The sequence below is a fragment of the Microtus ochrogaster genome, chromosome 4 (genome assembly GCF_000317375.1).
Source record: "Microtus ochrogaster isolate Prairie Vole_2 chromosome 4, MicOch1.0, whole genome shotgun sequence".
NCBI lineage: Eukaryota > Metazoa > Chordata > Mammalia > Rodentia > Cricetidae > Microtus > Microtus ochrogaster.
The window spans coordinates 27,140,363-27,166,680 of record NC_022011.1 but is presented as its reverse complement, the minus strand read 5'-3'; the positions used below and the strand labels follow the sequence as shown (position 1 = coordinate 27,166,680).

Here is a 26,318-nt window from a genome sequence, read left to right as displayed (position 1 = left end):
TAAAAATTACAAAGGACTTCCATAAACAACTCATTTATATTTCAAGCGCTGTGTTGGTTGACTGCCGAAAGAAATATCTGGACTCATTAAAAAAACAACAAAACTCCCTCATCCCAAATCTTATTATTGAGGTCAGTACCACATGTAATTAGAAAGAAGTGTTAATAGGTGATAATAGACGGAGAGACTTGTTCTAATTTTCCCAGGTAGACAGGGTATAGCTGGCTTTTAATGTTTGATTAGAATTTAGAAGGGGGGGTGGCACCTCAAATTAAACTCTTAAATCTGAGTTTGAAACCTGGTTAGGGCATTTGTGGCTCTTCTTTCTCCCACTGAACATTTATTGCTATTGTATCTTGGGTACCCGTGTGTCTTAGAACCCCTTGGGTGAGAGAATTCTATTTTCAAGTCAATTGGAATTTTTTTCTTTTGCCTTCTGCTTCCAAAGGCCTTAGCAATTACAGAATAAAAGTCTCACAGTTAGTCAATGACATTTTTGTCCAATTTACCACCTTTTTGTTTCGGTGCAAGTGTGTGTCTGGTTTTCTTTAGAAAGGTTTCAAACAGGAGATGAATCAGAGCACTAAAAAGAAGGCTTGGGGAGTCCAGGAAGAGCAGAGGAAGATGAAACTGGCCAGTCAGGCAAATGTTTTGGTGCTAAATTTTCATTATTCGGTTGCATTCTTTACCATTTTGAATGCAGGGTGCCATCCAGCTGAAAAAGCCCAAGTTCAGGGGACAACACAAGAAAAAAAACAGAGCCCCCTCCAATAAAAAGAAAAGAGAAAAACACAGGACAGAGCAGTCACTGTCAAAGGACGAGCATCTAGTCTGGATGGGATTCAGATGCCAGGCTTAAAGAATAGACTCAATTTGTGTCATGGTGCCCGAAGGAGAGCTGGCAGATGGAAAGGACTCTCTATGCAACCTACGAGGGCCTGTATGTCCTGCTATGGTGCCACTCCTGGGGCTGGTCGCCCTGTCTGGGCACCAGGTTAAAACAAGGCCATTGGGAACACTTCCACCGCAGGTGGGTGCCAGTCAGTGTGTGAACATGAAAAGAGGTTGTGGCCGAGGACACTGGGAGGATATGCTGAAGAGGAGGAGGAGGCAGGAGGATTAGGAGTTTGAGACCAGCTTAGGCTACATTTTTTTTGGGTCAGCGAGATGGGTCAGTGGTGATGGGCGGCATTTGCTGCTAGGCTATCCTAACTTTGCTCCCTAGAACCCACACAAATGAAGGAGAGAACCAATGTAGGCAAACTGTCCTCCGACCTCCACATGAACACTTGTACACGCGCTTGTGCCCTAGTGTGCACACACACAAGTAATAAAGTAATATCAGAAATTTTGAATAAGCTAATCACGTCTCTTTCTGCATTTAAATGCTGGCACTTAGACACTACAGCCTAGCCACAATTACCTACCAGAGGTTCTCTGCCTTCCTAATGCTGTGACCTTTTAATACAGTCTCTCATGTTGTGGGGACTCCAACCATAAAGCTATCCTTGCTACTTCATGACTGTAATCTTGTTACTGTTATTTCTGGAGATAGAAGTTTGCCAAAGTGGTCACAACCCACAGGTTGAGAACTGATGGATGGGATCCCTTCTCTCCTATGTCTGTTAATTGGGTTTTGGCATATACCAGGGCCAGGTCTGGCCTGTGTTCAGACTTTTGAGACCTTCAGAATCTTTTAATTCTATGGAGTCTTCATCCCAACTCATAAAGAAGTACATTTTATTATATTCATATTTTAAGTGGATTTTTCCCCCTACAAAAATTTTAAAATGATTTAAGCATTTTTTCCTTTGCAATTATTTGGCAAGGCAAACACTTCACTGCCAGTTCCTGTCATCTACCTGGTATCTGCTCAGGTGTTCTCGCAAGGCGAGATGCACGCCTGCTTTGCAAACTTAAAGCTGTTTCTGACAATATCCTTTGGTTCACGGGAGCTGTCCTAAGATAGGAACGCTTTGTCGCACGTCACCAACATTCTTTTTCTCACGACCACACACTTCTGGGAGGTTCAAGCCTGTGCCACCCCTCGTGAGTTACTGTGCCACAGCTAATGCTGTGCCAGGCTTGCAGCAGGTTCTAAATAAACACCTCTGACTTGATGGGTCAATGGGTTATATCTGCAACCTGGCTCATGTAGCCTAGGCTTGCTTGAACTTGCCATGTAGCTGACAAAGCCCACAAACTCCTGATCTTTCTGCGTCCATCCCCCAATGTCTGAGATTACAACACACCCAGGTTATGGCTTTCTGGGACGAAACCCAGGGTACTGTGCGTGCTAGGCAAGAGATGTACATACTGAGTGTGTCCCCAGCCTTCCTTGTATTTTCTGTTATCTTAAGTAAATATCTAGTATCTAATGTCATTGGATTCCGTGATTTGGGAAAATATCCCCCAAAGGCTTGTATGTCAAAAGATTGGTCCCTGGACCATGAGATCTTTGTGAGTGGAGCCTAATTGGAGGAAGTTTGATCGTTGGAGGCACATACCCTTGAAGAGGGTCTTGGCACTCCAGGTTAGCCTTCTCTGCTTCCTGGTCTCCATGAGGTGAACAGAGTGTTGTATTACATCCCCACATCCCCCTCCCCCATGAGGTATAGCATACCCAGAACCCCCACAGAACAAGGATGGACTGTGATAACAGATTGTGGAGCTATTGTCTGCAACTGTGGGCCTAAATACATCTTCCCTCTTTCTGGCTTCGTGTTTCTGTGGCGCTGGGATTTGAGTTCAGTATCTCACATATTTGAGCCTCTCCCTTCTTTTTAAGCAGGTTATCTCTGGATTTTATGACTGTTAGGGAAAACTGACTAAGACACAAGATATTTCCTTCAAAAATCTACTGTGTATATTCTTGCTAAATTGAAAGGTTTGATCCTATGGCAGAAACTGTCAGTCATTTCTCAGTGTTCATTCTTCCTTCACAAAGATCTCAGTTGTGAAAGCTGCCTTCTAGGTAGGCATGGTCATGTGAACAACTCTAGGAAATGAGGTTCGAAGAGAAAAGTAGCTGACTTCAAGAAAATCACCTTAAAAACAGGAAGTGGGGGAATAAATGGCTCAGTGACTTGAGTTCAGATGCCAGAGTATGTAAATGCTAGGTGAGATGTCAGGCAACCATCTGTAGTCCCACCTGGAGGACATGGACACACAGGGCATCTCCAGAGTCTGACCATCTAAGGGAGTCCTTGGCTTGGTTGAGAGACACTGCTTCAGTGAATAAGGTGGAGGATCAATCTAGTATGATTTCTGATGTTAACATTGGTTAACATCACATGCACATACACATGGAACCAACACACAAGCAAAACCATGACACACACACACAAAAATAGAAGAAAAAACCTCTAGGAAGGACCCCTTATTATCTCTGAGCCCCTTCAGTTAGAATCTTCCTGTTATATTCCAAACATATTTTCTGCTGACACAGCCAGGTACTGGCAATGGGGTAATGAATGGGGGATACTATTCAGCAGTGAAAAATGACGGCTATTTCTGCACATGGATGGTTCTTTGGCATATCGAAAAGCAAGAGTAGCAGGATACAGAAGAGTGGATGACATCAGCCATTTGGGGCAATTAATCTGAGAAGTCTTTATATGAACCTCTCCCTAAATTCAAAGGTGTTCTGTAATGAGGTTGTTACAGAGAATTACCTTGGGTGGGATGATTATGGTCATTTTCTCTCTCCCATTTCCAGAGTTTTCTCCATGAGCTGTCTTAACACAGCCGGTAGACAGAAAGAATTCACCATCACTCAGATATTGCTGGCTGTTTTAATTTGGAGCAGAGCACACCGAGTGACGGACTTGTCAATGGGCTTCAGTAATGAACACCTTCTAGAGAATTTGCAGCCTGCTGCCTGGACACCTCTTACCTTCAGGGCTCCAGGCTTGGCAGAGATCAAGTGCCTTGGCTTCCGGACACCCCCTTGCAAGACAAGTCAATGCTGAGACCAGATGTGTGTTCTATCACACAGGACAGCATGGGCAGGAGGGCCAGATCAGGGGTTGGTTAGTTAGAAGTTCCCAAATGCAGGGAGTGGGCAGCAGAGCCATTTGCTGGATGAGGCTGGGATGATCATCAAGGGCAGGCTGGACCCAAGAGATGCCCTCCGGATGCTGACTGAGGAAGGCCTGGATGCTTGTTGCTGGCTTGTGGGTTGTGTATGATTGGAGGTGAGATAGATGGAGGCGCTTATTGGCACTCAGCCCAGCCCAGAGGGTCTTAGAATAGATGGAGACAGAGGTGAAGAAAGGAAATGTAGAAACAGAATATGGGACAAAGAGGAGGAGGACCAGGAGGAGACACTACAATGTTGCCAGAAGATGTCTCATTTCCGTCTACTCCAAATGGAAGGAAGCGGAGGGAGAGGCAAGGGAAGGCATGGTGGATAAGAGAAGAAAAAGAAAGGCTGGGAAGAAAGCCCAGCTGGAAAAGTGTTTGCCATCTAAGCATGGGAGCACAAGTCTGATTTCCAAAGCACATATACTAAAAGTCAGGCAGGGTGGTGATTGCTTGCGATCCCAGCACTGGAGAGTCGGAGACAGGTAGACCCCTGGGGCTTCTTGGTCAGCCAGACTAGCCTCTTTGGTGAGCTCTGGGCCAGTGAGAGACTTTCAAGGTGGATAGCTCCTAAGGTTGACCTCTGGCCTCCCACACATGAACACAGACACACAGACACACACAGACACACACACACACACACACACACACACACACACACACACACACGATCACTCATGGGGGAGGGAGAGGTCAAGAATAGAAACGAGAGAGGAGGGGAGGATAAGACAGGCAGAGAAGTTTGGAGTGGAGAGACGGGGCAAGAGAAGGGCAGGGCAGGACTGGGACAGGAGAGGGAGGCCCAGGGAAATGTCAGAGCAAGAGACACAGAAGGAGAAAGGGATGGATGGAGAAGCACAGGGACAGGGACACATCAGCATAGCCAAGGCTCAGAGAAAGACACAGTTCTGTGCAGGACCCCTGGGCCCTGTCTGTGGCGCAGCTGGGAGTCAAAGGCTGGGTCAGCATCTTTTTTTTTTTTTTGTACTTCAGTCAGCTAAGTTCAGAGATCTTGAGATAAAATAATAGCTCCCAGAGTGAAACTCCCTTTTCCTTAAAGACCTGTTCTCTACAGAATTATCTGAGCTACAACAGTTAATGAGACCAGAGACCACTTGCAAAATCAATGTCTGCCTGGGAACTCTGTGCAGCCCAGTGAAGAACAGGGGGAAAGGTTCTCCCAGCCCGGCCCCTCCACTCAGCTTCGCTCACCCCTGTACACAGGCCTCCCTGGAAGGCACTTTCTAATGTGCTGGATCAAACGCCCCATCACCAAAGAGCCTTTCCTCCCCAAGGCAACAGGTCCATTTGCCAGTGATGCTTCATGAGCTCAGAGGAAGCACCAGGAGAGGAAGGAATAGAGGGGAAGGCAGGGGCAGGAGGAGGAAGGAGGAGAAAAGGGAAAGGCAGGGAGGGAGGGATTATGAAAAAAGAGGGAAAATTCAGCCAGTTAAGCTCAGAAAGGGATACTTGACAGGCAATTCTGATTCTCACTGGGTAAAGGAACCAGTCCAGCATCTCTGAGCTAGTCCAGCATCCCTCAACCAGCCTGGTATTCCTCTGCCAGTTTCAGCATCTCTTAGCCAGTCTAGCATCCCTCAGATAGGCCTGTGAGCAGATGTTGGCCCTCTTAGGGGACCAGCCACAGGGAATTAGGGTAGCTGTGTTATCTGAGGGTTTTTGTGGTTTCCAACCACAGACCCATCTGCGCCTCCTGAAACTTAGCGCTTACTCCAGTCTCTTGAGAAGGGCTCCGGACCTCTCTAAGTGGCACCAGTTCAAGCCTTCACACAGGATGCTCGGGTCCACTGTGAAACTGCACACCAAAGCCAGACCATCCACACTTGTTCTTCCCCTTGCTCCTCAGAGTCACATGTTCCAGAGGACTCTGGGAGCTGTTCCTGGGACTGGCTGCATTGTCTCTGGGGAGGGCGTGGCTCTCTGCATGCAGATAGAAGACTGGTCCAGGGTTGACCTCATTGCCTTAGAGACATAGAAGCCTGGCTGAGGATGGAGCCATAGGGAGACTAGTACTGGTGTGTGTGTGTGTGTGTGTGTGTGTGTGTGTGTGTGTTTGTGTGTGTGTGTGTGTGTATGTGTATGTATGTATGTGCTTGTGTGTGTGCAAAGGGAATCTGGCCTCAGTACTCAGTGCCATCACACTGGGCACCAAGTTCCCATGTTCCAATCAGCTGGCTAATTTGTGCATTGTTTGGCATAAGGGAGTTTGAGCTGAGTCCGGGCTACTGGTGACCTATGGTCATAGAGTGTTGGTCAGTCTTGCTGGTGTTATACATCCATCCCTCTTTTCCTAAGCTCTGGTATAGAAATCCTTAGCAACCCCTATCCCCCCCACTACCACCCCCACACAGTGGATGCTCCTAACATTGCACTGGGGCACAATGAGGAAACCACGGGCTCTTGTCCCACAGTCTGAATTGTGCGTTCCAGCTTCTGATGCTGGCCTTGGTGGCCTTCAATGTCTTGGCCGCCACCAACCAGCTTTCTCTTTGCAGCTCATCTGACCCTCTATTCCCGGTGCAAGGAGGGATGTTTCCGCTCACCTATCTCAGTGCATAAATCTGTGTTCTCTCCACCAGCCCCAGTCTCCTGACTGCCTTCCTGGACCACATGGCAGGTGGTCACATCTCAGGTGCCCCTCCAGCTGGGTGTCCTTTGCCAGAGGCTCATCTTCTGCTCAGGCATAGTGACTTGATGGGAGCATGAGCTGGGTGACACGGGGAGGGACGGTGGCTGGAGATGCTGTTTTCCCTTGGAAGCCTTGACAGGCCAGCCCACAAGATCCGGCCACCTGGAACCTCAGGGAAGCCCTGGAGCCTGTGTAGCCCCTAGCTGCTTCTCTTTGTGCTCTATCTTATAAGCAGCCACAGACTCTCTCAGCAAATTAATTCCTTGGTTATTTCAGCCCAGAGTTGGGTTCAACTGGAGAACCCAGAGGGACCCTCCCTCCCTCTGTCTGTCTTTGATGTGGACTCTGTGGCTTTTGTCCCAGGAACCCCCACTCTATTAACCCTTTGTTTTCTCCAGCAGCAGCAGAGCTGAGATAGCCCAGGCTTAGCAATGCTAACTCCACTGCAGGTCATTTTATCCCCTCCCCCTTGCAGGAATCCTCTGCCTCATCCTTCTGTTGTAGAAACAGAAAGGGATGGTAAGGATCCCTAAAGATGGTCATGTTTGCCCAGCTGCCTTTAGCTGAGTTACAGGTTTCACAACCAAGTCCTTAAAGAATGCTCTTTGACAGCCTTTTCCTTTGCTGGGGAGGGGGATGAGAAGACAGGGGAGGAAAGGTGATTCTCATTCTCACTGTCAGAGGAGGTGCTAGTATTTTGCACCATCCTCTAGTTCACTTGGCAACTCAGACAGTCTAGAAGTGAAGAGACACCCACTTTGGGATTGGGAAACAACCTCTTTTTCCCTGCCAGCTCGCTGTATGGGAGACAAGGTCAGGAGCTTGTCTCTAAAGCTTTCAAATTAAGAAAAAAAAAAGACTCATTTATTACAAGTGTGTCTAAGTCTTGATCATTTGTGTTCTCTACAAGGGGATAGTGTTTTAGAGGGAGAAACTTGAAACTTTCTTTGCAGAGACAAACTGTCTTTGGGCCTGTGTAGTGACCTGGTCATGTGTGACAGTGTTCCGGTGAGGGCATCCTCTGGCTACTGGCACTCGACGTCAGCCATTTATCGAAATCTCATTATGTAAAGACCGTCTGTGAATTGAGGCACAGAGCTTAAGACATAAGCAGGACTAGGATGATTTGAGCCACATCTGACCTGAAGCCTCCTCCCTGAGGAACACTAGCTTTCATAGTACCAGAAGGAAAGTTGACCAAGAGGAGAAGCAACCAATGGTCCTACTTGGCTGTGTTGCCCACAGCAATTCCTAAAGGTGCAATAGCGACATTTCTGTCTTGGCAGTAACCAAGGCCCACTCAGTGGGGGAGAAATCATTCCTGGTACAAGAAACCTAGCCAATCTAGTGAGGCTGTGGATCTTAGTGGACTTACTACTGCAGCTTTACTAGACTCCTAACTGCATTCTAAAATCTGTCCTGACACCCACAGGTAAGGACAGCTCTCACTCCTCATTAAAGAGGCTTTCTCAAGAAAATACACACACACACACACACACACACACACACACACACACACACACACAACTCACAGAAAACCACAAAGGATTGAAATACAGAGAACAACTTATCGTGGGGTAGCCAGCCTCAAGGCATATATCTACAGTACAAATCCCGCACCTAAAGCTCAAGGGACATCATGAAAGAGAGGCCAAAAAGATTTTAAGAGCCAGGATAATGGGAAGTCTGTTCTGAGAGTGTCTCCTAGAAACAGCAGGGATGCTACACCCTTGAAGCCCAAACGACACGGACAATGCCAGTGCCAGTAGACAGACTAACATGGAAGGGAAAAATCTCAAAGACCCTCATCCCCAGACAAAGACCACTAAGGAATGCTGAGGGAGGGAGAAGTAGCATTTCCCAGGGATGGGCCCCCTTAGTGGTTATCCAATATCAAGTGGTCAGCCCTGAAATCATACACATACAAGTAACGCTAAGTGGACTGAGAAAGTTGTGTCTATATACTTACACACATGTAGGTGTAAACAATAATAATTCAAGTGTAAGGAACTCTCCTGTCTCTGCCCCCCCCAGTGCTGAAATTACAGCTGTGATCTGCCACACCTTCTCTGTGGGAGCCAGGAGCACAGACTCAGCTCTCCAGACTTGGGTGAGAAGCCCATGCTGGAATTCACAACGCCTCCATCTGCCAAAGGAATCAACCAATGCCTTTCACAGAGCATCAGGTTCTGAGATGCAGAAGCCCACACAGAGTGGCTCTTCTTTATGACCCTCCAGACTTGGCTAGGTCATTTGGGAACATAGCTCTGAAGTCAGTCCCTTCCTCAGTTGCAATCAGGGATAAGGACATTGTCCTCTCACTGAGAATCCCTTGGCTCCATCAGGTTCAAACTTCTTTTCCCTCCCACACATCCAGATGGACAGTAGATTTAACTGAAAAGCATTTTGCAGCAGGCAGTCAGCAACCAGCTCCACCAGCTTTGGCAACCAAAGAGGAAGGTGGTTTCCTGCTCACTTCCATCCATGGGTACCAAGCTTCTCACCTACCTGATGGTTTGATGTTGCAGGGAGTCGGGGTCCGTGGCGTTCACTGTCAACAGCACACTGCCCACAGAGATATTCTCCTTTTTGGTCACCATCATGGGGTCCGGGTAGAAGACTGGACCCTCGTTGACGTCCAGGACCGTGATGTGGACAGTTGCTGTGGAGCTGGGGCCATAGGAGACGTCTGGTACCAGTGGGTCCTCATTTTCCACTTTGATCAGCAAGGTGTGAAAGGCAGAAATCTCATAATCCAGGGGCTGGGGAGCAGACAGAAGGGCGTCAGGAAGGCACACACTATGAAGTGTGTTTACTCTGTACACGGTCCCTCTGGCATTGCATGAGCAGCTGTGAACACTTGGGGACAGTGCTGGGCTTTGTGGCTTAAGTCTTGTGCCATTTCAGGGGTCCTCTCTAAGGAAAAGAATGTGGGGTCTGGGACTGTGCCGTGAACTTGGTTGTCTACGATACTCCCAGAATCTTTTGGTTTCAGGGACTATTCTAATAGAGGGGACACCAGAATGTGTCAGGTCCAAGACACATGGGGTGCTAGGCCTTCTCCACGGAGGAGTGTATCAATCATCACCCTGATGCGAGAGCTCTACAGCTCGTCACCGGACAGAAGGTGACACCCACGTCAGTCCCACACAAAGATGCTGTCCTGTCCCCATGTCAGTGGGCAGTCCTGCTGAAGACCCCTCCAGAGGATTTTGCAAAGAGGCCGATAGTCCATGTGCCCCTGGCTACATCAGAGAGCACACAGGAAACCCTGCTGTAAAAGAAGTTGAGGTGATGTTCCTGCCCATCAAATGTCATGTTCTTTCTGAACCACAGAAACCATGGTGCATCGAGAGTGACTTTTCTGGGAGGGGCTCCTGCTACTAAGATGCATAGGGAGACAATTAGGGCCGGGATAAACGTCCCAACACAGTGGTCCCTGCACAAACAAGTAGCAGACTCCTCAGTGTGTACCCATTTTGGGATGATGAAGTGAACAGGAGCCTGAGGCAGAAATTTGGGTCTATGTGATATCCTGTGGTGCATTCTCAGAGGAGAGGAGGCAGGAGGCAGACGAAGATTCTGTATGATGAAATAAACCCTTTCTCCCCTAAGTGACTTTGGGCCATGATGTTTATTTTCCTCTAGTCTGGGCAAACACATGTTAGGGACCCTCAAGCCCCACCCCATGATGCAGGATACAGATATGTATCTACTAAAGTTTTCCCATGAAGCTGCTGGACTGGAAAGTTAATAAAGCATCCTTTATTGACCCAGGGCTAGCTTCAGAGGTTGGCCATGGCAATAGTATTTCATGCCCTCACCCCTTTGAAAGCAGCAGCCTTGCACTGCTGGTGCCAGGCTCTTCCAACAGTTCTTGTGGCACTTTTATTAGGGAGGAAGTGACTCAGAGGTTGGGAAAGGCAGGAACCCAGACTCTGTGTCTTCTAGATACAGAAGTGTCTGTGATTGGTCATACTTAGCAGCTCTGGTACTGATCTGAAGAAGTAGCTCACAGGATTCTGTGTCTGTCTTATATAACATAGAATTCCATGGAAGAAGGAACTTCTGTTGAATAATTGTCTGGATCAGATGATGGCCATGGCTGTGGGGCACTGTTTGTTAACTAATGCAGGAGGGTCCAGCCCACTGTGGGCAGTACTATCCCTAGGCAGGTGTGTAAGAAGGATACGAGATACATCTATATCATCTCTATCTATACTCTATCTACCTACCTACTTATACCCTATCTGTTTCTGTCTTATCTATCTATCTATCTATCTATCTATCTATCTATCTATCTATCTATCTATCTATCTATCTATCTAACAGTGTTCCTTCATGTCCATCCTTGATTTCTTTTTTCCTTATTTGTTTATTTATTTTTACTTAAAAATTTCCACCTCCTCCCTTCCTCCCATTTCCCTCCGTCTCCCCCGTTCCCCTCCCTCTCCTTCTCCAGTCCAAAGAGCAGTCAGGGTTCCCTGCAATGTAGGATGTCCAAGGTCCTCCCCTCTCCATCCAGGTCTAGGAAGGTGAGCATCCCACAAAGACTAGGCTCCCATAAAGCCAGCAAATGCAGTAGGATCAAAACCCAGTGCCATTGTCCTTGGCTTCTCAGTCAGCCCTCCTTGTACGATATGTTCAGAGAAGCCAGGCAGTGGTGGTGCATGCCTTTAATCCCAGCACTTGGGAGGCAGAGGCAGGCGGATCTCTGTGAGTTCTGGGCCAGCCTGGTCTACAAGAGCTAGTGCCAGGACAGGCTCCAAAGCTATAGAGAAACCCTGCCTTGAAAAACTAAAAAAAAAAAAAGAAAGATATGTTCAGAGAGTCCGGTTTGATCACATGCTACATCAGTCCCAGTCCAGTTTGCTTTGGTGAGCTCCCATTAGATCAGCCCCACCGTCTCATCCTTGATTTCTACATCGGCTACTGGCCTGATTTCTGTCAGCCGTGGGCTGTGACCTGGAAGTGGAAGATGACCTGAGTCGTTTCCTCCCCCAAGCTACTTTGGGCCAGTGTTTCACCAGTTTCACCACAGTAGGAAGACTAGCAGGGACTCAGTGGCAGGCAGGGCAGTGCTCTCATAGCTACCGATTCTAAGAGTCTAAGGCAAAAAAGACTTCTTAGCTGTGGTTAAAGGAGAGGCCCCGAGATAAGGGATTATCCTGGATCATCCAGTGGACCTGATAGAGTCGTAAAGTAGAAGGTGTTAGAGGGGATGATGGTCATCAGGGAGCAGCAACACAGAGGTTGCAGATGCTTTGAAGATATTGGAAGAGGCCGTGAGACTAGGGCCACAGGTGGCCTATAGAAGCTGGGAGCAATAGGAGCTGGAATCTCCCTTCAAGCCCCCAGGATTTACCACTCCTGATCACACCTTCAGTTTCACTCAGTGAGGCCCTTGTTGGACTTCTAATAATCAAGCCACACTCATCTTTGGCTGCAAAATTCGTGCTCGCTGCTATCACAGCAATACTAATCCATCACAGACTGGAAGTAGCTGTTACTGCCCCAAACATTTTATGTATTTGTTCATGAAGTCCTCACAGTGCCACGGGTTGGACATGTCCCCCTCTTCATATTCTGAAGTCACAGGCTCCCATGTGAGGGCATTGACAAGGGGCTCATTAGCAGGTCACTTGATCATGACGTTGAGCCATGTGAACGGAGGAGCTGCTCCCCCTTTACACTGCATGGGGACAGAGTAAGGTGGCGTCATCTGTGCAGACACAAACTCTCACTTGACCTTGAGTTTCTGGGTTCCATGGGCTTCAGCGAGCAGAACTTTAGCTAACAAATGTGCACCTTCTGACCAGCCATTGAGGAGGTCAGTGAGGTGGGACTCTAGCACACCTGTGGGGAGCATCTTGATTGTGTCATTTGACATGAGAAGACTTCTTAACTGTGGGTGGGACCATTCCCTAGGCAGGGGGTCCAGACTGTACAAGGCAGAGAAGAGGGGCGGAACACCACGGGTGTGTTTGTTCCTTGCTCTCTGCTTCTTTTCTGCAGATGCAGGATGAAGAGCTGTCTCAAGCCCTGGCTGCTGGGATGCCCACACCAGGGATGGACTATGATGACCCTGAACTCTAAGTCAGTTAAACCCCTTTTCTCTTACGTGGCTTCAGCCAGAGTGTTTTTTTATAACAGCCAAAGAAAGAGACCAAAACAGCTACCCAGAAACACAACCTCTTGTCACAGCAAGCAGAACGGAGTGTGAGAGCCACCCTGAATTATAAGCAATGTTAACAGTGGCTTCTTATAGACGAGTAAACTGAGGAACAGAAAACGTGGGCAGGTGCTTGGTTAAGCACACACAGGGACTTGAGATCAAGGGTCCTGCCCTGCCCTTCGTTACTGTCCTTCCCTGCCTCAGGTACAAATGGTGTCACCTACCAGGGAAGAAAGTGTGAGGCAGAGAAATCCCTAAGCCCACAGTGTTCTCTGATCTTCCGGGGGAGAGCAGAATATTCATTTCTCTGTGACTTTCTCAACTCTGTGATTCTACACACCTTTCACAGGGCCCTAGCTACTCATGGGAGGACAGAGGTGCCACAGGGGCCACCCTTACCTTGACCACAGAGAGCATGCCCTCGTTGGTCTGCGGGTTGGTGTGAATTTCAAAGCTCTGGCCAGGATTTCCATTGATGATGGTGTACGCGGCCCTCCATGCTCCTGTTGTGGGGTCATCTTTGTCCTCCACGGTCAAATTGACAATAACTCCCACGGCTCCTTCCTCCACCGTGGCTTGGAACTGCAAACAGAGCAGGCGATAGTCAGTGTTTTGAAATGTATCTGGCAGACACCAGTAACAGAGCTCTTCCTATGTGCACTACATGAGATATGATACACTTATCATCTCAATTAATAATATACAATGCAGGGATTCTGGCTAGGAAGATGCTGTATTCCACAAATCAGCTTTCCCTGGACTCCGGTAAGGCCACGGGACAAACTTGGCTCTTGCAGAACATGGGGATGCTGCCAGGTTGGGAAGAGGGCTGAGAGCAGCTGTGCCTCCTCTCTTGCTCTCTCTCCCTCTGTTTCCTAGGATGCACACAGCTAGGAGACCCTAAGGGTAGTGGGGAGTCACAGAACAAAGAAGTTTGGGTCTCCAGTCTCCCATGGAGGGGGCATCCCTGAGCCAAGAGCATTTTTTCTGGATTATTGTTGGATAAAAAGCGAACACTGGTAGACTAGGAGCCATTGTATGTGTGGGCTTTTTTGTATGAATTACTATATATAGTGTGTATGTGCCTGTGGGTGCATGTTTGTTTGTGTGGGTAAGTGTGAGAACAGCCTCAGGTGACATCCTCGGTGCCTTCGGGACAGAGTCTCTCATTGGTTTGGCATTCATCGATTAGGCTAAACTGGTTGATCAGGGAGCCTGAAGGATCCTCCTGTCTCTGCTTCCCCATCGCTGGGATTCTAAATGCATGTCTGACTTTTTAACGAGGGTTATAAGGGTCTGATTCAGGATCTCATGCTCGGGGCAGAGTACCTTATCGAGCCATCTCTCCAGCCTTTGCATGTGCTGTTCTTACAGCTTTGTTCACCTTGAATGCATGATGACCAGATAGAGGGTGGGACTGGGGTGGAGGGTCTGGGGCCTGACACCCGGTGTTTGCCTTTCAACCTGCCCAGTCACACCCTGCCCTACTCCCTCACAGCCTGCAAGACTAAAAGACCATTTGCTAAGAAATGCAGCTGTTTGCAGCTGGGAGCCACGGTTTTCATTTATACCACATCTCAAAAACTTGTTGCATGTAGGTGTGGTGGGGATCAATCATTTCATGAAACCGAGCGTTCCCACCGATGGAGAATCTCATAAGCTATCATGAGCGCATTTCCTTTGAGTGGGAAGTGTGAAGTATTGTTCTGACGTTTACCGCTGACACACTCAGGTGAACAGTAATCTGTTTGCAAATATCTCATAAACGAGCAGGACCGAGATGCTGACAAGATGAGGAAATAGCTAGGAATTTCAATTAGCAGCAGTGAGAATCCACACACGGCAAGATGATGTCAAAAAGGCCTTGTGTTCAAAGAGGAGTAATTTGAGAAATGAGGTTTTGCAAACAGTCACTGATTCATTGACTTTTAAATCATTAATCACGAGCCTCCATATTGAGGCTTGGTTGGGAGGATGGGGCAGGGATAAAAACTAATTTGTCTATGGCATCTCTGCAAACCTGGGCAAATCGTAAGGGTCCAGGGATGCACACCAGGATGGGACTTAGCTGTGGGAGGGGACCGTGGGGGATCATATAAAATGGATCCAGAGCCGGGCGACGGTGGCACACGCCTTTAATCCCAGCACTCGGGAGGCAGAGACAGACGGATCTCTGTGAGTTCGAGACCAGCCTGGTCTACAGAGCTAGTTCCAGGACAGGCTCCAAAGCCACAGAGAAACCCTGTCTTGAAAAACCAAAAAAAAAAAAAAAAAAAAAAAAATGGATCCAGAAGTTACTATTTTGACCTCATCCCTAGGATTCCTGTTTAAGGAAAGTTTACCAGCCCTATCTTTTATCTTTCTATTCTCAAAAGAAGACAAACAAATAAAACAGAAGCCAAAACAAAACAAACAAACAAACAAAAAAAACAAATGAAGAAACCAAACCAGGCTCATGGATCTGAGCTCTACCTGCATATAAGAGTTTCCTATGAGGTCTAATGATGCCTGGGTCCTACACCACTTCAGTTGGTTAGGACCAGGCCAAAGATTGAGAAGGAAGCACAGATAATTCTAATGTACAGACCGGAGTGAGAGATATGATGAATTCAAGTCTAGGTGTCAATGTAACTGTCAGCCCCTGTGGGTGGAGGAGGCAGCCGGACTTGGTACAGAGGGGCCTTCGGAGCATCTGGGCCCAGTGGGGTAGAGCATTGTAATCAATGGTTTCTGTCTGCCGTGTCTCCAGGATGGCCTTGATGACACACATGCCCCCAATCACTTCAGACTGCAGAAAGGTAGAGAAGAAATTAGAGGAAGGCTCCTGCTCCAAATCCTGCAGGGAATCAAGGGCCAGAGCCTTGTCTCTTAGGTTTTAGAAAGCTCTGCTTTCAGTCAGTCTGCTGCCGAGCCCACCCGGGATCCGCCACTCAAGTTAGTCCTCTGGCATACCAGCAGCCAGGACTCTGAGGCCTTGTCCCTCCTCATTGCAGGAGCCCTTGTTGTTCTTGTGATACTTGTTGTTTAGGGAACTGGGTAGATAACTGTGACCTGCAATGCCCTACATGTCCCAGGTTAAACGAAGAGGATGTTGTGCCTAAGAGGATGTCCAGACAAAGCAGTTGATTGTCACATGGCCAGGACAACAGTACTGTATAGACTGTGACTTGAGGTGGCTGGAAGGGACTCAGAAGCCACTTGTCAAATAAAGGAATGGTCTTAACTACAGGAAGTAGAAGCAGCAGTGAGGGCTGAGAGAGAATACAAGCAAAGGGATAGCTTTGCGGAAGTGAGACAGCCATTGCTGGACTACCTGGACCACATCCAATCTAATAATGCTCTCAGTATACATCACATGTATTAAAATGGCTCACGGTCATCCTGTCAGTTCCTGTACCCTGACAAACAGACCTTAGGTGCTTTTTGTCTGATTCTTAAAATTTGGTCTTCACTGGACTCTCCATAATTTTATGGGCTTTAAGGATTTCTTTTAAAAATGACATTTTATGGTGTGAGGAAATTAACGAAAAATGTCCTAGATTCTGAGAGACCCCTTCCCATCTTAGGGCCTAGCACTAAAATCTAGTGGTAATTGGTTGAGGAATGAGACCTGATGCTCACAGTATAACAGTGCCTAGCACATGGTCGGCTTTGAAGATGGGATGGACAAACCAATGTGGTCAGTAAATGATAAAGTCAATATATAGGTCATTGGTATGTGAGTCTAGACTGTGCAGCTTTTCTCATAACTGTGAGATCTTCATGCCTGTTACAACTACTGAAGGGCTTGCCATAGGATACCATGTTTGTGTGTGGGCAAATATTCTACACAGAATGAGAATGTAGAGGCATCCTAGAGACTCTCGTGTGTGTTATAGATGGACCTTATTTAGACATAGCTACATTTTGTCATCTACCCATCCATCCTTCCCTCCCTCCCTCCATTCTCGCACCCCTCCCTTCCTCCCTCCCTTCCTCCCTCCCTTCCTCCCTCCCTCCCTCCATTTATCCAGCCATTGACCCACCACCCACCCACCCATCCATTCCTCCATCTGTCCATCCATCATCCATCCATCCATCCATCCATCCATCCATCCATCCTTTGGTCAACTACTCAACCTCCATCCATTCACCACCTATGTATTCAGTAATTCGATTGTCCATTCTCCAACTACCCATCAATCCCCACATCCATTTGTCGGACTTTCATTTCTCCTTCATCCAACCATTTAGTCTCCACCATTATCCATCCAGAGCCACCCAGAGTCTAGTAAGCAAAGCAGATAGCGTATATTCTATCGTGGATTTATAGACCGGAAAGAGGGACGGAAGAGACGTGTATAGCCATAAAAAGATGTTAACTGGGGCTGGAGAGATGGCTCAGATGTTAAGAGCATTGCCTGCTCTTCCAATGGTCTTGAGTTCAATTCCCAGCAACCACATGGTGGCTCACAACCATCTGTAATGGGGTCTGGTGCCCTCTTCTGGCCTGCAGGCATACACACAGACAGAATATTGTATACATAATAAATAAATATTTAAAAAAAAGACGTTAACTGTTCAAAGAGAAGCCACATAGTTCTAGGAGCGTCTGCAGCACCTGATTGGCGGGGGCAGGTATCAGACTCAGTTGGAAGAAGCTCATCAGGGAAGAATCCCCTGAAGGTGAAAGAAGAGGAGCCCTTTAATGAGATAAAGGGGGTGCAAGCACTCATTCCTGGAACCTGGAAGAGCAAGGGCAAAGGCCAGGCCACCAGAGAAGTGGAGGAAGCCAGAGCCTTTGGGAAGGAAGGAGGTGTGGGTGGAGCACAGACGCTTCAGTGAGAATCACTTTGCAATGGACTTGGCAGGGCACTGTGGGTAGAGTTCGATGTGGGGTGTTGGGAGATGGGAAAAGGCAATCAGATTTGCCCGAAAGCAAATCAAAAAACTGGGTTATGTTCAAACACTACTGAGAGAATTCAGAAAAAAAAAATAAAAATCTTTAAATGTATAAAAAACATTTCAACATAGTTATTATACTCTTTAAGACTATTATCTGATTCTTGCATAACTGTGAAGCCAGTTTTTTTTCAAGCATCCATTTAGAAACTCATTACTGCTTAATTAAATACTCATTCTATTAATTCTATTCAATGTTTTAACCCCATTATGTAACTCAAGAATGGAAAATTAAATAGATTAAAATGAAATAGTACCATTTTACATTTCTATAGCCATGTTACTTTGTGATTTAAAAACAATAGATAAGCATTAATTTACCAAAGCAGAGCTCGAGGAGTTATAGATTGTAACATTACTTCTTTTAATTGGGAAAAAAATAGATAAAGTTATTTTTCTGTTAAACAGTGTGGCAAATCAAATACCAGATGTAAAACATAGTTTTGCATAACCAGTGTGGGCTTGTGGTTCAGGATGACGCGCTGAAGCCTGTGAGTTCATTCACTTCTGAGCTGAACGATGCTATCCTCTTTCTTTGGAAAGTGGGTGAGTTTTGTAATGACCATCAGGTTGGGGTTGATTGGCCACAGAGGTCCTCATCAGACAAATGAGGGGCCTGGGTTATTTTAAGTAATTACCTTTTGTGCGTGGGTGCGTGTGCCACGCATGTGGAGGCCAGTGGCATGTGTCAGGTGTTGTGGAAGTTTGAATGACTATGGCCTCAGAGGCCCAGGAGTGGCACTATTAGGAGGTATGGCTTTGTTGGAGGAAATATGTCATTGGGAGTAGGTTTTGAGGTTTCAGACGCTCAAGTCAGGCCCAGTGTCACTCTCTCTCTCTTCCTGATGTCTGCCAATCCAGATGTAGAACTCTCAGCTACCTCCCCAGCACCGTGTCTGCCTGCATGCTGCCATGCTTCCCGCCATGATGATAATGGACTAAACCTCTGAACTGCAAGGCAGCCCCAGTTAAATGTTTTTCTTTATAAGATGTTTTTCTTTATAAGAGTTCCTGTGGTCATGGTGTCTCTTCATAACAATAGAAACCTCTTCACTAAGACAAGTGTCTTCCCCAGTCATTTTTCAGTGTTTTTTTTTTTTTTTTTGGACAGGGTCTCTCACTGAACCAAGAGCTCCTTTCTCCTCTCCAGGCTCCTTTCAGGGACTTGAATTTACTAAGTACAGAATGATGTCTTTCCTCCATAGAATAGTTGGTCTGCATGTTAGCCCGGAGAGTGTAACATTCTCTGGGCACTCAGCTTAGTGCCCCCCCCCCCCAAAGCTGCAGGTTGGCAGGAAGGAAGAGCAGAGGATAGCCAGGGTTCTTTCCTGTTGGAGCTGCTGGCTTTGCAGCTGCACAGCAAACTGACTGTCCAGAGAGCTGACATTGAACTTGCAACGCTGCCATTCGCTCATTTGGGCCTTGGCTTTGTAAAATTAAAGGATAAAGTATCAGAAAGTGTTCTAATCCTTGTTTATTTCCGAGGATAAAGAGGCAAGGTAAAATCTCTAAGGAATTTATCCAGCAAACACGTTCATGAATTTGTGTTTACAGAAGGGATATGACTTCCTGGAGGAACCTGATCTCCAGCTCAGAGTTGAATGGGCAGAGACTGCTATTGATATAAATAAGATAATGTGTACTGAACGAGCTTGGCACAGCACACAGCATATATAGTAATGGATGGGATGGTTAGTTTGAGACGCCAACTTGTCATGACCTAGACTTACCTGAGATTTCAGCTGAAGAATTATCAGTTAGTTTGGCCTGTGGCCATGTCTGTAGGGTATTGTCTTGGTTACTAGTTGATGTAGGGAAACCTGTCCCGAAGGTAAGCAGTATCATCTCCTCGACTGGGCAGGAGACAATGGAAGAGCACAGGCAGACAAACAGGCAGCATGGGTGCACTCACTGCTCTCTCTGCTTGGCTGTGGACATGATGCTTTAAGTTCCTGCCTCGACTTCCCCACACTAGTGGAGCATAGCTGGGAATAATAGGCCAGATAAACCCCTTCTCCCCCCCACAAGTTGCTTTCGTCAGGGTGTTTGTCACAGGAAGAGACACCAGGGCAGGGATTAGAATTTGTTAGCATCAATAACAAGGACAAACTTGGCTCTGTAAGATATGAAATTCTTCATAATAAATTGGACAAGATGGTTCAACCCCCGTGACACTTAATTCTTCCCACGGTCTACTTTATAATGAGGTTGTGCGCATATGCATTTTATTTCTCTGCGCACATACTAACAAAGCTTTGTTCTTTTCGGTGATGTTTACCCAACACTTAGAGACTTGCTAATCCTTGCTGTATTCTACCAACAGACCCTTCAGTGCCAGGGCTAATGATGCTGACCTACAGTGTTAGCTACCTGGATTCCTTCTGCCTATAATTAGCAACCCTCGCAGGGTGGTGAGATGCAAGGATTCATCTTAACAAACACCCACAGAATGTCCATTGCCTGCCGAGGCCTCTGCCAGAAACACTGCATAAATGAGAGGGACGGTGTCCCCGGGCACAGCTATGCTTCACGTATTGCACACATCCAGCTATTTGCTGTCCATGAGTTCTGAAACTCTTTCCTCGGCTTTCAGAACAGTGGCTGATTTTGTTTTAGATGTGTTTTAATCTACAGCTAATGATCATTTCAGTCAACACTGGATGGTTAATGTATTACATGTGGAAGACAGTGAACCTTGACCCCTAACTCACACTATAGACAGAAGACACAATGAAAAACTATGCAGCTTAGCATAAATAGCTATCATATTATGTAAAAATAGAAAGATAGTTATATGTACAAAGTAGATATTACATATAAACATTTATATAGATGTTTGAAAGAGCATAGAGCACAGATATCTAAATAAAGGCCATTTTATTTTTCAACACTAATAGACCTTCCTCAGAAATGATTGACAATGCATCAAAAAATATTATGGGGGTGCTGGGGTGACAGCTCAGTCAGTAAAGCTACTGACCCATAAGCATGAAAATCTAGGTCAGATCACCAGCACTCATGTAAAAAGCGGGGTGGCATGTGTCTGTAACCCCAGCTCTGGTGTGTGTGTGTGTGTGTGTGTGTGTGTGTGTGTGTGTGTGTGTGTATGAGACAAGGACTTTGGGCTTCAGTGAGAGACTTTGTCTCAGAAACAAGGCAAACACCCGCATGGGCATGTACACACACACACACACACACACACACACACACACACACACACATCAAAATTCAGAGGGTTATACGTCTTTGAGCAGTTGAACATGGGGTGGCCATTTGTCTCCAGCTGGATGCTGACTCATTCTCAGAGAAACCCATCATCCCCTGGGAAGCCAGCTAACGTAGATATCAAGAGGAAAAGCCGAGATGGGCTTTTGTGACACCCAAGACAGCTTAGGAGATGTTCTGTTTCTGGCTGGTTTCCAAGCCTTGCTCCCATTCCTTGAGTTGTTCCTGTGGCTGCCATCAGTCTCGCCTTCACACCAGCCTCCTCCTCCTCCTGTGGTTTCTCTGCTCTCAGCAATGGCCACAGTGGGGACACCTTGGCAGGTGTTCGCAGCTCTCCCTGGGTAAGCTACACCTGTTGGTGACCTGAGTCCCACAGATGTTTCTTCTTTTGTCCTTTGTATCTTACTAAGGGCAACTTTTACTAAAAATCAGACAGAATAATGAGCCCCTTTTGCTGTCAGTGACTCTAAGTCATGCCTAGTTAGTCCACATGACTGCCCGCCCCCCACCACTGCATGCACGCCCTAAACAGTGAACGTTTCTTAAGGAAATACCATCAAAAGCCCTTTCCTGTTCTGCTGGACACTAACTTCTACTGGTTACCATTCTGTTTCTCTCCTGAAGCAGTGCTTCTGTGCAAGATTTAAAATGTGTGCACATGCTCTCGACTGTGCCTTCTTGTGCCATAGAGGGTGGGTGGATGTTGGAGGGCAACCTTCTAGAGTTTATTATCTCCTTCTACCATATGCAACTCAGGTATTCAGGTGGGGTGGCAGGCACCTTTACGCACCAAGCCATCTGGCTGCTCCTGTAACCTGTTTTATATACATGTATATTCAAGACTATGTCCATATTTTTGGGTGCAAAGGGGTTGTGAGTGGACAAAGTTACAGAAACCATGGTCCATGGTCAGAGGTTCTGCCTCTGACCCCTCCCCACCAACACATTATCTGACTGAAAAACAATAGGTTTTTTAAAGAAGGAAAATCTCAAATAACATTTCCCCCCTCTTTACAAAATAAGATTAACACAGCAATGGAAGGCCAACAGGAAACCAAAGCAGTTGGGCAGTGATTTCAAGGTCTGTTCTGAAGAGTCAAGGATGCTTGAAAGGTAGACCAGAAGTCCCACCTGCGCACCCAAGCTTTCCCTCTGGATAACAAGCACGCACACTGCCCCAGGAACCTCTCATTAGGCTTGGTTTGCTACAGTTTCTGCCTAAGATCTTGCTGGGGAAAATTTTGCTGCTAAAAAGAAATTTGAAAAGCAGTGCCTCAGGGAACAGTGCCGCAAATAGCATGTTAAACAGTGGGAGAAAAATAAAAAGAAAAATAAACCCACAGAGCAGATACGCCACATTGTTCCTGCCCCCTTCCCTCACCCGAAGGCTAGACTTGGGCATCCTATTTTGGTGAACATCAGCAGCTCTTTCAGTTGAGTTCTGTAGGGGGAGCTGGGGTAGGGGTAGGGATGTGTGGAAATGATGTGAACACAACAGGCATGTATGGAATTCTCAAAAGAGTTAAGACGTGAAGGTGGGCAGGAGAGATGATGGCTCAGTAGTTAAGAACACCGTTCTTGCAGGGGACCTGTGCTTGGTTTCCAGCACCCACATGATGGCTCACAATCCTCTGTAATTCCAGTTCTGGGGGGTCTTGTGCTCGCTTATGGACTCTGTGGCCCCACATGCATGTGGTTCATAGATATACATGTAAACAAAACACCCATAAAAATAAATAAATCTGAAGAAAGAATAAAAAGTGAAGGGATGGGGCTGGAGAAATGGCTCAGAGGTTAAGAGCATTGCCTGCTCTTCCAAAGGTCCTGAGTTCAATTCCCAGCAACCACATGGTGGCTCACAACTGTCTGTAATGGGGTCTGGTGCCCTCTTCTGGCCTGCAGGCATAGACACAGACAGAATATTGTATACATAATAAATAAATATTTAAAAAAATTTTAAAAAAGTGAAGGGATATGTCCAAACAAGTTTGTCCTTTTAATAAGATAGTTGGAAATGATTTCATTTTGAGAAGAAAGCATTTTTCTGTAGAGATCTGCATTTGGCCCCCAACTTGAGTATAGACAAAGAGTGGCCATCTAGACAACTGTATTACATCTGTTTGTGTGTGTGTATGTGTACGTTTGAGAGAGTGTGTGTGAGCACACATGTGTGTGCTCATGTGTCTATGCCTCTCTCTGTGGGTGTACGTTCCATGGTGCATGAGTGGAAGCCAGAAGACATCTTGTGGGAGTTGGCTCTCACCTTCTATCTTGTAGGACCCAGGCATTGAACTCAGGTTGTTGGGCTTAACAGCAGGCACCTGCACCTTCTGAGCTATCTCACCGGCCCTCTTTCAGCAAAAATAATACGGTCTGCCCCACTTACGTTGGGGTTTGGTTAATGTAGTTTTGCATGGACAGGAGGAGTGAACTCTAATCGGTCTCTACCTATGGGCAAATTCATAACTTCCTGTGTCCCACTTTGCTTTAACTAAGATTTAGGAATCAGGAAAGCAGCGTTGTATGAATGCACCGTTGCAGAGGGTGTGCACACGTGGTGCTTGTTGTGTGTGTATGTGTGTGTGTGTGTACACATGGATGCTTGTTGAGTGTGTATTCATGTATGTGTATACATAAAGGTACCTGTTTGTGGTGTGTGTGTGCACATGGGTGCCTGTTGAGGAGTATGTGTGTATGTGTGTGTATATGTGTGTGCATACACATGAGTACCTGTTGTGGAGTGTGTGTACATGTGTGTGCACATTGGTACCCCCTGTGGAGTGTGTGTGTATACATTGGTACGTGCTATGGAGTGTGTGTGTGTATGTACACATGCAGGCTCCTGTCTGTGGTATGTATGAATGTGTCTACATAACCAGCGGTGCTGTGCTGTGCCCTGCCATGGATGCTGGATACACAATAGTGGATTCTGCATAGAAAGTCCTTGCTCTCCGAAGTATTGTTCCCAGTGAGACTGTACACAGATTCATAAATAATAAAACAACAACCTCTCCAAGCTCCTTAAGAGAAAAATAAAGCAGAGCAAGAGCCACACTCAATGATTCCTTCTGACTCCTTCACCATCTGCGTCCACACACCGGGTTATGGCAGAAGCTGGGATAAACAACAAAGCTGAATTCCCTACTCTTGAGTCTGTGTAGATGGGGCTCTGTTTTCTCATATCTTAAGAGTGCCCCCCCCCCCCCATGAAGACTGTGATGGGAAACAGATGTACTTCAAGCCAAAGTAACTAAAGAGGCTTCAAATCTTTAGAAGACCCAAGTTTATCTAGTGCTCACAGACAGGTGGGCCTCAGGGGGACTGCATCTATTGCCTTTAGACGTAGGCTATGGGTTTTTTCCCCAACAGCTTTAATGAGACATAACTAATATACTGTAGAATCCACCATTTAAATCATACAATGGTATGGGTTTTGGTGATGTCCAGACATATACATGAGGTGGTATATATCTATAATCCCAGCACTCAGGAGGCAGAGGCAGGAGGATCTCAGTGAGTTCAAGGCCAGCCTGGTCTACATAGAAAGTTCCAGGCCAGCCAGGGCTCCATAATGAGACCTACTCTTAAAAAAATAAGCAAACAACTTTTCTACAATCAACTTTAGAACAGTCTCATCTCCTCCAAAAGAAACTCTATATTCATTTCCAGTGTCCCTCACACCCTTACATATCCCTCCTTCCCTGGGCAGACACCCACCTGCCTTCTGCCTCAGGTTAGCCTACCGTGGGCTACACAGTGTGGTCTTGGGTGTCTGGTTTCCTGTTCTCTCTGCGCTTCCCTATGTTACCGCACAGGCTGACACTTCATTCCTTTGAATGATCAAAGGGTGCTCCCGTAGATGCCGTTGTGTGCTGTTTGACCCACAGACAGTTGCTGGTTGCTGGGTTGCTCCCACGCTCTGGCCTCAGTGACCAACGCCACCATGAGCTCCCATGTACAAGCCATATCTGCTCGTTCACTGAGATACAGACTTACGAGTAGAATAGTTGGGTGCATGGTGGCTGTTAGAAGGGGTGTGGGCCCAGGCCACTGTGGGCATACACATGACCTCCGGTCTCACCTTTCATGTGTGTGGAGACGCATGCTCCTGACTAGTTCCTTGAGCTGCCAACTCAGGGTCTGTACAAGGAAAGGTGGTCACTGAAGTCCCCTTTTCAAGAGTACAAAGGGTGGGTGGGACTCACAGAGGAGCCTCCAGATTCTCAGTTTTCATGGGGGTGCTGATTGAGTTACTGCAGGATCTGAAAGAGTATCCAGAGCCTGTGGTGCCAGGGCCTTTCTTGCGCACGCTGACAGCCTTTGCAGGCAGGGAGAGAACATCTTTAATTGCCCAAGTCTGGGGGAACGACACACTTGGTTAGGCTTCTGATACCAAGGCCCGGTACAAATAAGGACAAGAGAAACCTGTGCTCTCATTATGAGGGATTTGTATAGATTCATACTGGGGACTGATTTGCGGCTTCTAATTTGTATTTAATCCCCAGATGCCTCCGCTTGAAAGGCATTGTCTATGTCTGCACCACTGGTTCCTGTTTCCAATCACTCCCTTGGGCCCAATTGCAATTCCTGCGGGCATAGCTACATGCGTCTTCCTGAGTGGCTCACACACTTCCTGAGAACATCTGAGTCTCATGGGGAGAAGGGACGGCTGAGCACGGTTCCCTTGGGAACTGGGCGTCATGGCAGAAGGAGGACTGGCTGAACCATTCTTTCTCCTTTCTGGGCTCTGATCCCAGGGTGGCTTTACAGAGAGCAGGTCTATTGGGGAAAGAAGGCCCCAAGGGCCCCCACCACACTAAGAGACCAGCAGAGAAACCAACTGTGCCCAATGCCATGAGATGCTCTATCTCCTTGGCTGGGCCATTCACTTAATGTCTTCTGTGATTCAATATTACTTTTTTTGTGATATATATATATATATATATATATGTGTGTGTGTGTGTGTGTGTGTGTGTGTATGTGTTAATGTTTGAATACATGTTTGTGTTGGTTGCATGTGCATTCTTGTGTGTCCATGCAGAGTGTCATCTTCAATCCCTCTGCACTTGGTTTTTTGAGACAGGGTCAATCGGTGAACAGAGCTCACTGTTTTGTGTAGACTGGCTGGCCACCCAGCTCCAGGCATCATCCTGTTTCTGTCCCCCAGTGCCATCGTGCCTGGCTTTTTCATGTGGGTTCTAGGGATCCAGACTCAGGTTCCCAACAACCTGTTTCTGTCCCCCA

At 46.9% G+C, this 26,318-nt stretch overlaps 1 protein-coding gene across 1 annotated transcript in view; it reads right to left on the bottom strand.

The window, feature by feature from the left end:
- Cdh13 (cadherin 13) overlaps window positions 1–26,318 on the bottom strand; it is a 952,185-nt gene that overhangs the window by 63,290 nt on the left and 862,577 nt on the right. Inside the window, exons 9-10 of the mRNA XM_005345742.2 lie at window positions 13,308–13,490; window positions 9,242–9,495 (exon numbers count right to left, since the gene is read on the bottom strand). Coding sequence (XP_005345799.1) covers window positions 9,242–9,495; window positions 13,308–13,490 — 437 coding nt within the window. The remainder of the gene's footprint in view (window positions 1–9,241; window positions 9,496–13,307; window positions 13,491–26,318) is intronic.